General features: G+C 57.5%; 1 protein-coding gene across 1 annotated transcript in view; it reads right to left on the bottom strand.

The window, feature by feature from the left end:
• LOC102043834 (DNA-directed RNA polymerase II subunit RPB1-like) overlaps positions 1 to 16,345 on the bottom strand; it is a 27,551-nt gene that overhangs the window by 1,698 nt on the left and 9,508 nt on the right. The window contains 28 exon segments of the mRNA XM_014311449.2: positions 3 to 250; positions 253 to 300; positions 1,201 to 1,350; positions 1,621 to 1,734; positions 2,559 to 2,745; positions 4,431 to 4,634; positions 5,003 to 5,185; positions 5,502 to 5,606; positions 5,687 to 5,787; positions 6,134 to 6,380; positions 6,675 to 6,899; positions 7,260 to 7,465; positions 7,876 to 7,981; positions 8,316 to 8,487; positions 9,210 to 9,393; positions 10,104 to 10,326; positions 10,643 to 10,846; positions 11,216 to 11,310; positions 11,575 to 11,743; positions 11,984 to 12,053; positions 12,055 to 12,191; positions 12,772 to 12,982; positions 13,353 to 13,477; positions 14,222 to 14,354; positions 15,149 to 15,369; positions 15,810 to 15,971; positions 16,222 to 16,282; positions 16,342 to 16,345. The exon segment at positions 16,342 to 16,345 is cut by the window's right edge and continues 217 nt beyond it. Of these exon segments, the coding sequence (XP_014166924.1) occupies positions 3 to 250; positions 253 to 300; positions 1,201 to 1,350; positions 1,621 to 1,734; positions 2,559 to 2,745; positions 4,431 to 4,634; positions 5,003 to 5,185; positions 5,502 to 5,606; positions 5,687 to 5,787; positions 6,134 to 6,380; positions 6,675 to 6,899; positions 7,260 to 7,465; positions 7,876 to 7,981; positions 8,316 to 8,487; positions 9,210 to 9,393; positions 10,104 to 10,326; positions 10,643 to 10,846; positions 11,216 to 11,310; positions 11,575 to 11,743; positions 11,984 to 12,053; positions 12,055 to 12,191; positions 12,772 to 12,982; positions 13,353 to 13,477; positions 14,222 to 14,354; positions 15,149 to 15,369; positions 15,810 to 15,971; positions 16,222 to 16,282; positions 16,342 to 16,345 (4,295 nt within the window).

Below are 16,345 nucleotides of genomic sequence, written 5' to 3'. Positions count from 1 at the left end.
CTGTAGCTCGGGGACGTGGTGCTGTAGCTGGGCGAGGTCGGGCTGTAACTGGGCGAGGTCGGGCTGTAACTGGGAGACGTTGGGCTGTAGCTGGGCGAGGTGGGGCTGTAGTTGGGCGATGTCGGGCTGTAGCTGGGCGAGGTGGGGCTGTAACTGGGCGAGGTGGGGCTGTAGCTGGGGCTCTGTGGGGTGTAGCCCCCCGGCGACCGCGGCTCGTAGGCGGGGGACGTCGGGCTGTAGCTGGGGGACATGGCCCCACCTGCGGAGAGGGGACACGGGGGTCAGGAGGGTGTTGCGGGGCTGTTGGTGGTGTTGGGGTGTTGTGGGTCGCTTGGAGGTGTTGTTCAGGTGTTGTGGAGCTCAGTGAGGGGGTGTTATGGGGCTGGCTTGGGATGTTTCAGGGTGTTGTTAGGGGTTACAGGGTATTTGGAGTATTTGAGGTTATTTTAGGGTGTTTTGGGGTGTTGCTACAGGTTACAGGGTGTTTCATGTGTGTTTTGGGTTATTTTAGGGGTATTTTAGGGTGCTACAGGGTGTTTGAGGTGTTTCAGTGTGTTTTGGGCTGTTGTTAGGGGTTACAGGGCATTTTGGATTATTTTCGGGATATTTTAGGGTGTTATGGGGTGTTAGGGGTGTTTCAGCGTGTTTTCAGGTGATGTTAGTGTGTTGTTAGGGATTACAGGGTCTCCTGTGGGTGTTTTGGGGTATTTTAGGATATTGCAGGATGTTTGGGGTGTTTCAGTGCGCTGTAAGGGATTACAAGGTGTTTCAGGGGTGTTTCAGTGGTATTTAGGGGTATTTTAGAGTGTTCAGGGTGTTTCAGCATGTTTCGGGTGTTGTTGGGAGGTTACATGGTGTCTTACAGGTATTTTTAGGTTATTTCAGTGTGGTTTGGGGTGTTGTTAGGTGTTACAGGGTATTTCGGGTTATTTTAAGGGTATTTCAGGGTATTTTGGGGTGTTCGGGGTGTTTCAGTGTGTTTCAGGTTGTTGTTAAGGGTTAAAGGTGCTTTATGGGTGTTTTGGGTTATTTTAAGGGTATTTCAGGGTATTTTGGGGTGTTCGGGGTGTTTCAGTGTGTTTCAGGTTGTTGTTAAGGGTTAAAGGTGCTTTATGGGTGTTTTGGGTTATTTTAAGGGTATTTCAGGGCATTTTGGGGTTATTTCGGGGTATTTTGGGGTGTTTTGGGGGCTGTACTCACCGGGGGAGGGGATGTAGGGGCTGGAGGGGCCGGGTGACCCCGGCGAGCCGGGCGTGGGTGACCAGGCCGGGGAGTAACCGGGGCTGAACCCGGAGGCGTCGGAGGCGGCGCTGGGGGAGAACCCAGCCCCGCCCGGGGTCATCCCGCTGCCTGTGGGGGGAAATGGGGGTCAGGGGGACCCCAAATACAGCCCAGGACCCCAAAACTACCCCCAAATCCAGCCTGAGACCCCAAAACTACCCCCAAACACAACCCAGCCCCATCCCACTGCCCGTGGGGAAAATGGGGGTCAGGGGGACCCCTCACCATCCCCAGTTCACCCCAGGACACCCCAAACCTGCCCCACAGCCATCCCAGTGAGCCCCATTTTACCCCAGACCCCTCCCAGTCCCTCCCAGTCCCTCCCAGTGCCCCACGCACCCACGCTGGGGGACCAGGCTCCGTAGGCCGGGGTGGCCCCCTGGTTCCAGGGGGTCATGGCCGGGGACATCCCCCCCATGGGGCTGGGGGCCGAGCCGAAGAACATCCCGGTGGCTGCGGAGAGAGAGAAAGGGGTCAGGGGCACCCCAAAAATGGGGGGACACCAAAATATGGGGGTGACCCCAAAATCCGGGGGGCATCAACATTGGGGGGACACCAAAATCTGGGAGACATCAAAATCTAGGGACATCAATACTAGAGGGACACCAACATATGAGAAGCCCCAAAATCTGGGGGATATCAACATCTGGGGGACACTAGGGGACCAAAGCTGGGACATGGTGGTGGTCATGGTGACATTTGGGGTCTTTGTGTCACCACCACCCCTTGGGGTGTCCCCTCCTCCCCAATGGACTCCAAAATTTGGGGTTGACCCCAAAATCGGGGGGACACCAACATCTGGAGAACACCAGCTGACCAGGGCTGGGACACGGTGGTGACTATGGTGACGCTGGGGGGTCTTCCTGTCACCATCACCGCAACCCAAACTCTTCCCTCACAGGATCCAGTCTGGCGTACCCCAAAATCCACACAGACCCCAAAATCTGAGGCTGTCCCCTCTTGCCCACAAGTGGCCAACGACCACCATGACCTTGAAGGTCTTGGTGCCACCACCCTTGGGGTGTCCCCAGCTGCTCCTGGAGGAACCTGGCCACCATTCCAAGGGGTGTCCCCACTTTCCCAGGGCTGTCCCCATTTTCCTGGGGTTGTCCCCAGTTTTCCTGGGGTCATCCTCATTTTCCTGGGGTTGTCCCCATTTTCTCAGGGGTTGTCCCAATTTTCCCAGGGGGTGTCCCCATTTTCTTGGGGGTTGTCCCCGTTTTCCTGGGGGGTGTCCCCAGGGTTCTGGGGGTGTCCCCAGGGTTTGGGGCCCTCGCGGCCGCCGACGCCGAGGCCGGGCAGGGCGCTGGGGATCTCCATGCCGTGCTTGCACTTCTCGGCGTCCAGCAGGAGGTCGAAGCAGCCGGTGCCGGCCGGGGCCAGCTGGCCCAGCATGATGTTCTCGGACACACCCTTCATGGGGTCGCTCTCCCCGTGGGCAGCTGCCTCCATCAGGACATCGACCTGAGTGTGGGGGACACACGCCAAAATCAGCTTCAACCTTTGAATGTGATTCTTGAACCCTAAATCCTATAAAATGTTCACAGAATCCCCCATTCCCAGCCCCTAAAACCCATTCCCACCCCGTTCCCGACCCAATTCTCATTCCCGTCCCCATTCCTACCCCAAACCCTGTTCCCACACAATTCCTGTACCCACTTCATTCCCACCCTGTTCCCACCCCAATTCACAAACCACATTCCCAAACCCCAATCACTGTTCCCAAACCCCATTCCCATCCCACTGTCCCCTCACTGTCTCTTCAAAGGAGCACCTCGCCCGCTATCCTGGTGGTTCCCAAACCCCAAACCCTGTTCCCAAATCCCATTCCTGATCCCGTTCCCACACCATCTCCTTGAAGGAGCACTTCATGAGCGGCCCGGTGTCCTGGCAGTTCCCAAGGAGCAATCCCCATTCCCAAACCCCATTCCCAGCCCATTGTCCCCATTGTCCCCATTGTCCCCTCACCATCTCCTCGAAGGAGCACTTCATGAGGGGCCTGGTGTCCTGGCGGTTCCCAATCCCCAATCCCTGTTCCCAAACCCCAATTCCCATTCCCAAACCCCAATTCCCATTCCCAAACCCCAATCCTTGTTCCCAAATCCCATTGTCCCCTCACCATCTCCTTAAAGGAGCACTTCATGAGTGGCCTGGTGTCCTGGCCATTCCCAAATCCCCATTCCCACCCCACTGTCCCCACTGTCCCCTCACTGTCTCTTCAAAGGAGCACCTCATGAGAGGCCTGGTGTCCTGGTGGTTCCCAAACCCCAAACCCTGTTCCCAAATCCCATTCCTGATCCCGTTCCCACACCATCTCCTTGAAGGAGCACTTCATGAGCGGCCCGGTGTCCTGGCAGTTCCCAAACCCCAATCCCCATTCCCAAACCCCATTCCCAGCCCATTGTCCCCATTGTCCCCATTGTCCCCTCACCATCTCCTCGAAGGAGCACTTCATGAGGGGCCTGGTGTCCTGGCGGTTCCCAATCCCCAATCCCTGTTCCCAAACCCCAATTCCCATTCCCAAACCCCAATCCTTGTTCCCAAATCCCATTGTCCCCTCACCATCTCCTTAAAGGAGCACTTCATGAGTGGCCTGGTGTCCTGGCCATTCCCAAATCCCCATTCCCACCCCACTGTCCCCACTGTCCCCTCACTGTCTCTTCAAAGGAGCACCTCGCCCGCTATCCTGGTGGTTCCCAAACCCCAAACCCTGTTCCCAAATCCCATTCCTGATCCCGTTCCCACAGCATCTCCTTGAAGGAGCACTTCATGAGCGGCCCGGTGTCCTGGCAATTCCCAAACCCCAATCCCCGTTCCCAAACCCCAATCCTTGTTCCCAAACCCCAATCCCCGTTCCCAAACCCCAATCCTTGTTCCCAAACCCCATTGTCCCCTCACCGTCTCCTCGAAGGAGCACTTCACGAGCGGCCCAGTGCCCTGGCGGTTCCCAAACCCCAATCCTTGTTCCCAAACCCCAATCCCCGTTCCCAAACCCCAATCCTTGTTCCCAAACCCCAATCCCCGTTCCCAAACCCCAATCCTTGTTCCCAAACCCCAATCCCCGTTCCCAAACCCCAATCCTTGTTCCCAAACCCCAATCCCCGTTCCCAAACCCCAATCCTTGTTCCCAAACCCCATTGTCCCCTCACCGTCTCCTCGAAGGAGCACTTCATGAGCGGCCCAGTGTCCTGGCGGTTGACGCCATGCCGGGTGATAGCCATCAGGTGTCCCCTCGAGGTCATGGTGTCGCACAGCAGCGCCAGGTGCCGGTAGTTGACGTAGGAGCCGTCGAAGGAGATGACGTGGTAGAGCTCCCGCTCCAGCGCCTTCCGCACCGCCTCGATCCCCAGGACCTGCGGGGACCAAAACCACAAAATGGGGTGGGAAATCCAAATCCAGGGGGTGGGAATCCCAAAATCTGGGGGGTGGGAATCCCCAAACTCCAGGGATCCACAAATCCCAAAATTCAGAGGGTGGGGATTCCCCAAATCCAAGGGGTGGGAAATCTTGAAATCCAGAGGGTGGGAAATCCCAAATCCAGGGGGTGGGAATTCCTGAGATCCAAGGGATCCACAAATCCCAAAATCCAGGGGACAGGAATTCCTGAGATCCACGGCTTTGGGAATCTCCCAAATCCAAAGGGTGAGAAATCCTGGAATCCAGGGCTTTGGGAATCCCATTAGCCTGGGGACCCAGGTGTGTCCCAGCCCAGGTGACTCACGGTGAAGATCTCCACGATGTCGTTGGACGTGGTGCGCACGGGGTCCACGTCCTTCTCGCTCAGCACCCGCATGAGGCTGACGCCGTCGGTCTCCAGGATCCACTCCTGGAGAGCCTTGAACTCCCCGTCCTCGGTGATGATGATCTTCTTCTTGTTGTCTGTCTGCGGCAGGTGCATGTACACCTGGGCAGGTGGGGACAGGTGTCACCGTGGGGTCACCATGGGTGTCCCAGATCTCCTAAAGATCTCTTGGAACCACCTAAAAGTCTCCATGGGGAGCTCCTGAGGCTCCTCAAGATCTACCTGGAGATCTTGAACCCTTAGAGCACCTGGTGGTACTCAAAGACCTTCTCAGGTACCCACAGGTGTTACCAGGGACCATCCTGGACCTTCTAAAGGTCTTCTGGAACCTCTTAAAGGTCACCATGGTATCTCTGGAGACCTCCCATTCATTCATGGACCCCTCCAGGTGGTCCCAAGCCCCTCCAGGTGTCCCCACCTTGCTGATCTGCTCGATGCCCTGCAGGGTCATGTCCGTCAGCATGTTGGACTCGATGCAGCGCAGGAAGACGTCGTCATCCATCTTGTCCACCACCTCCTCCTCCTGGGGACACGGTGGGGCACAGGTGAGGAGGCCCAGGCCATCCCAGGTGTCCCCTGAGGTGGCCCCAGGTCCCTGCCCACCTCCTGCATCTTGTTCTCGTCGCTGTTCATGATGCGGATGCGCAGCACCAGCTTCTCGGCGTTGTCGTCGTTGAAGATGCAGTTGAGGTCGTCACCGAAGCCTGGGAGGGGACACGGGGTGGGGACAGGGTCACCTCCGAGGTCACGGCACCCAAGGGACCTCCAGGGTGTCCTCAAAGGTCTGCCAGGAAGGCCCAAAGCTCCTCCAGGCTCACACAGAACTCCTTGAAGAGCCCTCAGATGCCTTCAAGCGTCACCCAAGACCCTCAAAAGGCTCCTCAGATGCCCTCAGAACTCATCCAAGTCAATTTAAATCCTTCTCAGGCCCCTCAAAACCCCCCAGAACCCCCCAAAAGCTCCTCAGACACCCTCAAACCTCCTCCTCCTCACCCCAAACCCCCTCCAGGTCCCCCAAAGACCCCCCGAACCCCATGCCCGGCCACCCACCGGCGTTGATCTTCTCGGCGATCTGCTCCATGGTCAGCTTGCGGTCGGTCATGTGCTTGCGGTCGAGCTCGACGCGCAGCAGCCACGGCGAGATGCGGCTGACGTCGAAGTCGGGCATCTCGTAGTAGACGTTGACCCACTCCTGGTCCTCGGCCACCACCGTGCTCTGAGGGTTGGGGTCGTAGTAGATGGCGGTGTTGGCCGTCACCTTGCGCAGCGTGGTGTGCTCCAGGCGGCACAGGATGTCCTGGGGACATTGGGGACAGTCAGGGGACATTAGGAACAGTCAGGGGACATGAGGACATTGGGTGTGGTGTGCTCCAGGTGGCACAGGATGTCCTGAGGGGGACATAGGACAGGGACATGGGAACATGGAAGACACGGGGACACAGAGGGGACACAAACCCACAGGGCCACCACAGGGACATGAAGCCCTGTGCAGCCACCACAGGGCTGTGGGGACAAGGAGGTCACACAGCCCCACGGGGCCACCACCCCCATCCCACCCCATCTGCTGTCCCCAGCGCGTCCCCGGTGCCACCTTGGCGCGCTCGGCGTCGCGGGCGCTCTGGCCCAGCAGGAACACGGTAAGCGACGGCGTCTTGGGCTTCTTGGAGATGTTGATGAGCTCCTTGAGGCGGGGCACGCCCAGGGTGACGTTCTTGGCCGACACCCCCGCGTAGTGGAACGTGTTGAGGGTCATCTGCGTGGCCGGCTCGCCCAGGGACTGCGCGGCCAGCGCGCCCACCATCTCACCGGGGTGGGCCTGAGGGGACAGCAGTGTCACCAAACCCCACAGTGACCCAAACCATCCAGAGTGACCCCAAACCATCTCCCCGGGGTGGGCCTGAGGGGACATGGGGACAGGAGAATGTGACAGTGGAGTCACCAAACCCCAAAGATGACCCCAAACACCCCAAATCCCCTTCTCACGATGGCCTGGTTGAACTTGGACTTGATTTCCCGCAGCAGCCAGTTGAAGGCACCCCAAATACTGGCCCCAAATACCCCAAACCCCAAAGATGACCCCAAATCCCCACTCATGATGGCCTGGTTGAACTTGGACTCGATCTCCCCCAGCAGCCAGCCCCAAACCCCCCAAAGATGACCCCAAATCCCCACTCACGATGGCCTGGTTGAACTTGGACTCGATCTCGCCCAGCAGCCAGTCGAAGGCCTCCCCGCTGAGCCGGAACTCCTCCACCATGCGGCGGCTGCAGAGCGTGGAGCGCAGGTGGATGTTGAAGAGCAGCGTCGCGTTCTCCTGCGCCTGCCGGCTCAGCGGGTCCTCCCCGTTGACGATCACCAGCTTGCGGCTCAGCTCCTTCACCCCTGAGGGGACAACCAGGTCACTGCAGGGTCCTGAGGATGGCCAGAACCTTCCTGGGGGTCCTCAAACCCATCACAGCTTCCTGAGGGACCCAAGGATCTCCAGAACCTTCCTGAGGGACCCGAGGATCTCCAGAACCTTCCTGAGGGACCCTAAACCCATCACAACTTCCTGAGGGACTGAAGGATCTCCAGAATCTTCCGGAGGGACTGAAGGATCTCCAGAACTTTCTTGAGGGACTCAAGAGACCTCCAGAACCCTCCTGAGGGACCTCAGAGCCATCACAGCTTTCTGAGGGACTCAAGGACCTCCAGAACCTTCCTGAGGGACTCAAGGATCTCCAGAACCTTCTCGATGGACTGAAGGATCTCCAGAACCTTCCTGAGGGACCCCAGAGCCCTGCCCCACTCACCCTCCACCACCTTGACCGGGTGCAGGTCCGAGGGCAGCCGGGAGTTGATGTGGAAAATCTTCTGCGCGTTCCAGATCATGCGGAGCAGGTTACAGGGGAGCACCACCTGTGGGGAGAGGAGCCCCAAAAACGGGGTCAGAACCCCAAAAAATGGGAAAAGAACACCAAAAATGGGGTCAGAACCCAAAAAACAGGGGGAGGAACCCCAAAAATAAGGAGAGGAACCCCAAAAATGGGAAAATAACCCCAAAAATTGAGAGAGGGACCCCAAAAATGGAGGTCAGAACCCCAAAAATGGATCAGAACCCCAAAAATGAGGCATCTTGGTTGGGTTTTGGGGTATCTCAGTAGGGTTTTGGAGGACATCAGCTGGGTTCTGGGGTATCTCAGTGGGGTTTTGGGGTACCTCAATTGGGTTTTGGGGTGGGTTTTGTTGTCACCTTGCTGTCCCCGGTGGGGAAGATGACCCTGAGGACCTCCCTGTCCTCGCGCATGCGGTCGAACTCGCGCTCCAGCTCGTTCTGGATGTGGGCGTTGGACAGGATGTCCTTGACCAGCTCCTCCTGCAGCGTCCGGCGCAGCGCCCGCTCGTTGGTGTAGTCGAACTTGAACCTGGGGGGACACGGGGACAACCTCAGGGACATCCAGGGGACACCAAAGCGTCACCCACGGCAGCCTGGAGGAGCTTGGGGACACCAGAATAGCTGGTCCAGGTTGGGTAGGAGAAGGTTGGGGACAGCAAAACGTGACCAAAGTTTGGGAGGAGAAGGTTGGGGACACCAAGGTGGGTCCTGGTTTGGGGTGGAAGAGGTTGGGGACATCAAAATGCCACCCAGGTTGGGCTGGAGCAGCTTGGGGACACCCAAGTGTCACCCAGATTGGAGAGGAGCCACTTGAAGACCCCAAGATGTCCCCAACTCCTGCCTGGAGACCCCAAGATGTCCCCAACTCTTGGAAGGAACCACTTGGGGACCTCAAGATGGGTCTGAAACCTTGGAAGGAGCCACCTGAAGACCCCAAGATGTCCCCAACTCCCATTTGAAGACCTCAAGATGTCCCCAACCCAAATCTGAACACCTCAAGATGTCTCCAACTTTTGAAATGAACCACTTGGAGACCCCAAGATGTCCCCAACTCCCATCTGCAGACCCCAAGCTGTCCCCAGATCCTGCCTGAACAAGGGGCAGGAGAAGACCCCAATGTGTCCCCAACTCCTGTGAAGACACCAAGATGTCCCCAACTCCTGGAATGCTCCCCTCCATGACCCCAACCATGGCCACTGACCCCACCCATGACCACGCCCTGCCCCAGGCCGTGTCCACCCTGGTCCTCACTTCTTCTCAAAGGCCTTGTTGGAGGGTTTGAGGGTGGCCAGGTTCTGGAACTCGACGCTCTCCCCGGCCAGCCCGTCCTCGCCGTAGCGCAGCTGCACCACCTGGTTGATGGAGTTCCTAACCGTGGCGTCGTACTTGACCATCACCGACTCCATGGACTTGATCAGGCGCCGCTGGATGTACCCTGAGGGGCGGGAGGGGTCAGGAGACATCTGGGAGGGGTTTGGGGGGATCCTGGAGCCATCTGGGGAGGGTTTGGGGTTCCTGGAGGCATCTGGGGAGGGTTTGGAGGCATCTGGGGAGGGTTTGGGGACTCTGGGGAGGGTTTGGGGTTCTTGGAGGTCTCCAGAAGGCATCTAAGGAGGGTTTGGGCATCCTGGAGGCATCTGGGGGGGGGGTTGAGAGTCTCCAGAGGGCATCTGGAATGGATTTGGGGCTCCTGGAAGTCTCCAGAAGGCATCTGGGGGAGGGTAGGAGATCCTGGAGGCATCAGGGCAGGGTTTGGGGTCTCCAAAAGGCATCTGGGGCAGGTCTGGGGTTCTTGGAAACATCTAACGAGGGTTTGGGGTCTCCAAAAGGCATCTGGGATGGGTCTGGGTGTTCCTGGAAGTCTCCAGAAGGCATCTGGGGAAGGTTTGGGGATCCTGGAGGCATCTGGGGAGGATTTGTGGTCTCCAGGAGACACCTCAGGAGCGTTTGGGGATCCTGGAAGCATTTCAGATGGGTTTGTGGTCTCCAGGAGACATCTCAGGAGGGTTTGTGGTCTCCAGGAGACATCTAGGAAGGGTTTGATCCCCTCAGCATTTCCACACTGTCATTCTGAGCTCCTGAAGACCCCTTGGGCGGAATTCTGGACTCCTGACACCCCCATGGGGACACCCTGGTGACACTGACCGGTCTCGGCCGTCTTGACGGCCGTGTCGATGAGGCCCTCTCGGCCACCCATGGCGTGGAAGAAGAACTCGGTGGGGGTGAGGCCGGCCAGGTAGGAGTTCTCCACGAAGCCGCGGCTCTCGGGGCCGTAGTCGTCCTTGATGAAGTGCGGCAGCGTCCGGTGCTTGAAGCCAAATGGGATCCGCTTGCCCTCCACGTTCTGCTGGCCCACCACCGCGATCACCTGAGGGGACACCGGGGTGGGGACACGCCTCAAAATCATCTCAGAAACCAACAAAATCCATAAAAACTCCATGGAAATCCAAAGGAACCTCCAGGAACCCCCTGAGATCCTCCAGGAACCACTCAAAAGTCCATAAGAACCACCACAAACCTCTTGAGATCCTCCAGGAACTGCCCCAAAGCCCCTGAGATCCTCCAAGAACCACCTCAAACCTCCTGAGATCCTTCAGGAACCACCAACAACCTCCTGAGGCCCTCCAGGAACTGCCCAAAACCCCACCCAGAAGCCCCCCCAAGACCTTCTGGAGCCCCCAAACCTGGGAGATGTTGATCTTGGAGCCCTTGGCCCCCGAGACCACCATGGACTTGAAGTTGTTGTACTCGGACAGGGACTTCTGGGCAGAGGAGCCGGTCTTGTCGCGGGCGTCGTTGAGGATCCGGTTCACCTGGTTCTCGAAGGTCTGGCGCAAGGTGTTGCCCGGGGTGGGCTCCAGCTCATTGTTGTGGGCTTTCTCGATCACCTGGAGATGCCAAAAACCACCCCAGAATGGTCACTGCGGTGTCCTGAATCCTCCTAGTGGCCAAAAGCACCTGGGAACTTCAAAAAGCCCCAAAAACTCCACAGGAACCAACCAAAACCTGCTCAGATCCTCCAGGAACCTCCCCAAACCCCTTGAGATCCTCCAGGAACCTCCCCAAATCCCCTGAGATCCTCCAGGAACCAGACCAAGACCTTCTGGAACCTCCCAAACCTGGAAGATGTTGGTCTTGGGTCTCCTGGTGCCCAAAACCACCTCAAGAACCTCAAAAAAACCCCCAAAACTCCACGAGAACCTCCAGGAACGTCCCCAAACCTCCTGAGATCCTGCAGGAACCTCCCCAAACCCCACCTCGATCACATCCTGCTTGGCCTTCTTGATGGTGTTCTGGATGTCCTGGTAGGTCTTGGCATCGGCGATGGAGTCCCCAATGCCAATGGTGTGACCTGGGGGGGACATGTGGGGTTCAGGGCTCCACCAAGATGGGACCTGAGAAGGTCTCCAGGTGACCAAACCCCCATGAGACGCCACCAAGAAGGTTCCCAGCACCCCCAGCCCCCAAAATTGGGAGTCCAAGAACCACCAGGACCTCAAGAATGAGGTCCAAGAATCCCAGAGCTCCACCAAGCTGGGATCTGAGAAGGTCCCTGGGTGAGCAAACCCCCATGAGATGCCACCAGGAAGGTCCCCAGCCCCCAGGAGCAGCTGACCCTCGATGAGCAGCCAGTTGTTGATGACGGTCTGGATGTTGCTGTAGAAGAGCCGCGTGGTGTCGTGGCCCATCTCCAGGTAGGAGATGTGCACCAGGGACCCGGCCGACGTCCCCAGGGACTTCTTGCACAGGATGCCCATGATGAGCTCCCCGTTCTCCACAATCACCTGGGGATGTCCAAGGAACGGGGTCAGGACCTCAAAGATCCAAAAAATCCCAAAACCCACCTGGAGCACCCCAAAAACCACCCCAGGTCATCTCCAAGTCTACAAAGTCCTCCTAGACCAGAGCAAGCTCCACCAAAGCCCCCTCAGATCCCACCCAAAGCCCCCTCAGATCCCACCAAAGCCCCCTGAGATCCCCTTCCCACCCCACCAAGCCCCCCTGGACCTCCTCCACTGCCCCACCTTGGTGTCCCCGGGGGAGATGTGCTTGTAGGGGCCGCTGTCCTCGTCGTCGGGGTGGGGGCTGTGGGTGGATGCAGTTGATGTGGCCGGGGATGATCAGGGAGAAGATCTGCTTCCCTGTCCAGAGCGGCCGCGGCTTCAGGATGGCCGGCTGGGGCACCTTGCCGTCCCACGTGGACAGGAACATCAGCAGGTTCATCACCTCGCCCTGAAGGACATCCCAAAAACACCCCAAAGATGTCATCAAACCAGGAGAACCCATAGAGAACCCAAAAGACCTCAAAGATATCCCAACCCCCCCAAAATCCATGTCCCATATGGACAGGAACATCAGCAGGTTCATCACCTCGCCGTGAAGGGCATCCCAAAGATGTCATCAACCAAGAAAACCCCACAGAGATCCCAAAATATCCTAAAAATGATCTAAAAGTCCCCAAAATCCTCCCAAACAAGACCATCTCAGGGAAGACGTCCCTCTTGGTGACCTTGTCCATGGCCATCAATGTGTCCCACCTCAAACACCTGCCCTAAAACCCCTCAAATCACCCCAAAACCACCCTAAACCACCACAAATCACCCTAAACAACCCCAAACCCCCGAGATGGCCCCGAACGGACCCTCTCGAGGAAGACGTCCCTCTTGGTGAACTTGCACATGGCCATCAGCGCGTCCAACACAACGGCACCAGAAACCACCCCAAAACCACCATGAATCACCTCAAACCACACCAAATCCTCCTCAAACCCCCCAAGATGACCCCAAACCCTCCGAGACGACCCCGAACGGACCCTCTCGAGGAAGACGTCCCTCTTGGTGAACTTGCGCACGGCCGTCAGCGTGTCCTGCACGATGCCCATGACGGGCCGGTTGCTCTGGGGGGTGACGATCATCCTGGGCACCATGGCCAGCTCCTGGATCTCCGCCCGCGTCTCCAGCGACTGCGGCAGGTGCAGGTTCATCTCGTCGCCGTCAAAGTCGGCGTTGTAGGGCGTGGTGACACTGCGGGGACATTGGGGACATCATGGGGACATTGTGAGGACGTGGGGCGGGTTCATCTCATCGCCATCAAAGTCAGCATTGTAGGGCGTGGTGACACTGGGGGGACATTGGGGACATCATGGGGACATTGGGGACACACCAAGGATGGATTCATCTCACCACTCAAGGTGGACCAGGGTGGTATTTGGGTTAGTTTTGGGGTGTTTTACCTCAGGTTCAGATGGAAGGTAGACCAGAGCAGGATTTGGGGTTATTTTTGGGGTTTTTGGAGTTAATTCTGGGGTGTTTGGGGTGTTTTACCTCAGGTTCAGATGGAAGATGGACCAGGGCAAGATTTGGGGTTATTTTTGAGGTTTTTGGGGTGTTTTACCTCAGGTTCAGACGGAAGGTGGACCAGGGCAGGATCCTGACCCTGTGGCCCATCATGGACATCTTGTGCAGGGTGGGCTGCCGGTTGAAGATGACGATGTCCCCGTCGCACATGTGACGCTCCACCTGTCCCCAAAGCCCCCAAAAATCAGGGGGACACCCCAAAAATGGGGGACACCCCAAAAACGGCATCTTTCCCCCCAAAAATGGCGGGGTCAGAGTGAGGAGAATGAGGGGTTTGGAGTTAAATTCACTCCCTGGTGGTGGTGAACACCAAAATTATGGATTGAACCCCAAATCTAGAGTTGGGAACCCCAAAATCAGGGACTGACCCCAAATCCAGAGCTCTGAACCCCAAAACCACCAATCCCCCCCCCACAGATGTGGGTTCCACACCCAGTTTTTGGTGTCCCTAAGAATTTTGGGATCTCGCTGTGGATTTTGGTGTCCCCCAGATTTTTTGTGTCCCTCAGATTTTTGAGATCCTGCTGCGGTTTTTGGGGTCCCTGCCCAGATTTGGGGTTTTTGGGGTCCCTGCCCAGATTTGGGGTTTTTGGGGTCCCTCCCTGAATTTGGGGTTTTTGGGGTCCCTGCCCGGATTTAGGGTTTTTGGGGTCCCTGCCCAGATTTGGGTTTTTTGGGGTCCCTCACTGAATTTGGGGTTTTTGGGGTCCCCGCCCAGATTTGGGGTTTTGGGGTCCCTGCTCGGATTTAGGGTTTTGGGGTCCCTGCTCGGATTTGGGGATTTTGGGGTCCCCGCCCGGATTTGGGGTTTTTGGGGTCCCTGGCCAGATTTGGGGTTTTGGGGTCCCTGGCCAGATTTGGGGATTTTGGGGTCCCTGGCCAGATTTGGGGTTTTGGGGTGCTGACCTTGTAGCCGATCTGCAGGTGGAGGTCGCTGGGTTTGGGGTGGAAGCGGAGGTCGATCCTGTCCCCGTTGTCCCTGATGATGTACTTGGCCCCCGGGTACTGACTGTTCCCCCTGCGCACCAGCTCCTGCAGCCTGCGCGGTTTTTGGGGTCAATTTAGGGGATTTTGGGGCTCTGGGAGTCACCTCAGAACTCTCAGAGCCAGCTGGAGAAGGATCAGTGGGGTTCAAAGGTGTTTGGGGTGGGTTTGGGTTATTGGAATCTGTTTAAAGTAATTCTAATGTCTCCACCCCGTATCCACCTCAAACCCCAAAATGACCCCCAAATCACCCCGAAGCTCCCTGATGGTCCTAAATTGTCCCAAAACTGCCCCAGATCTGTCCTAAAATCCCTCCAATAGCCCCAAAATCCCTTTAATTTAATCCCTTTAACCCTTAAATCTTCCTGAACTTCCCCAGAATCCTCCAACCACACCAGACACTTCCCCAAATTCACCCCAAAATCTGCCCCAAAGTCCCACAGATCCTCCCCAAACTCCTCCAGCCACTCATGAAGGTGACAATGTCACCAAAGGTTACAGTGATGGTGATAGAACAGAAGATACTCATCCCAAAACCTCATAAATCCACCCCAAACTCCCATAAATTCACCTCAAAGCCCCATAAATCTCCTACAAACCCCCCAAAATCCCCTACAAACCCCATAAATCCATCCCAAACCCCCCAAACCCCACCTGTCGATGTTGAAGGGCGTGACAATCTCGGCGAAGCTCACATTGGCCGCGATGGAGCGGAGGACACCAACACCAAACCTCCCAAACTCCCTCTAAATCACCCCAAACCTCCCTAAATCCATCCCAAATCCCCTCCAAACCCCATAAATCCACCCCAAACCCCATAAATCCCCTATAAACCCCCCCAAACCCCACCTGTCGATGTTGAAGGGCGTGACGATCTCGGCGAAGGTCATGTTGGCCGCGATGGAGCGGGGGACGCCCACCTGGTCGATGGCCAGGTTGGGGTCGGGGGTGATGACCGTGCGGGCAGAGAAGTCCACGCGTTTCCCCATGAGGTTGCCCCGAACCCGACCCTCCTTCCCCTTCAGCCGCTGCTTCAGGGACTTCAGGGGGCGCCCCGACTTCTGCATGGCCTGGGCGAGGAGAAATTGGGGGGTCAGAACCCCAAAAATCACCCCAAAAATCCAGAACCCACCAGGGCACACAAATTGATCCCTCCTGGGAATGTCCCCAGGTCCCGCTGGGACTTTGGGCTCTGTCCCTGCTTGTCCCCTCTCTGTCCCATCTGGGACACCCCAAAATCCTTCTGTGACCCCCAAAAACCCCTCCATGACACCCCAAAATCCTTCTGTGATGCCCAAACCCCCTCCGTGACCCCCAAAAACCTCTCTGTGCCCCCCTGAGACTCTCCTGGATCTTGGGCAGCTCCTTGTCCACCATGGTGGCCACGTGGACCTGGAGCCATTTGACGTTCACAGGGGGGACATGGGGCCACCACCTGAATGTCCCTCAGCCTGTGTCACCCCAAAACCCCTCAGTGACCCCCCAAAACCCCCCTGTGACCCCCCTGTACCCTGGGCAGGCCGGGCAGCTCATTGTCCACCATGGTGGCCACGTGGAACTGCAGCAGTTTGACGTCCTCGGCGATGACGTGCGCGGCCGCCCCGTTCTGCTCGTTGCGCCGCAGTTGGTTGTTGATCTTGACGATGTCGGCCAGCTTGTGGGTCAGGTCATCCTGGGGACACCCCAAAATTAATGGGGCGACCCCAAAATTTATTCATGGGGGGGGTTGGGGTTGATGGAGGGAGATGAGAAAGACCAAAGGGCCTTAGGAAGGGTTTAGGGTGGATTTAGGGTGAGGAAAAAAATGGGGATACCCCAAAGAGTGCTAGGGGTGACCCCAAAAGGGGATTGGGGACCCTAAGAAGGCATCAGGGACCCCAATATCCACCCCGGGAGCCCCCAAAAGCTGCCCCAGTGCCCACCTAGCTGTGGGCAAAGCCCTGCACGACCACGGCTGGGGACATGGACAGCGGGGGCACGGTGCCCCAGGGACCCCAAAACCCACCCCAAACACCCCCAAAACCCCAGAAAATGACCTCAAAACCC

The sequence above is a fragment of the Geospiza fortis genome, unplaced genomic scaffold (assembly GCF_000277835.1).
Source record: "Geospiza fortis unplaced genomic scaffold, GeoFor_1.0 scaffold973, whole genome shotgun sequence".
Lineage (NCBI taxonomy): Eukaryota > Metazoa > Chordata > Aves > Passeriformes > Thraupidae > Geospiza > Geospiza fortis.
Note: the sequence above shows the minus strand (reverse complement) of the source record. Positions and strands in the feature narration are given on the sequence as shown.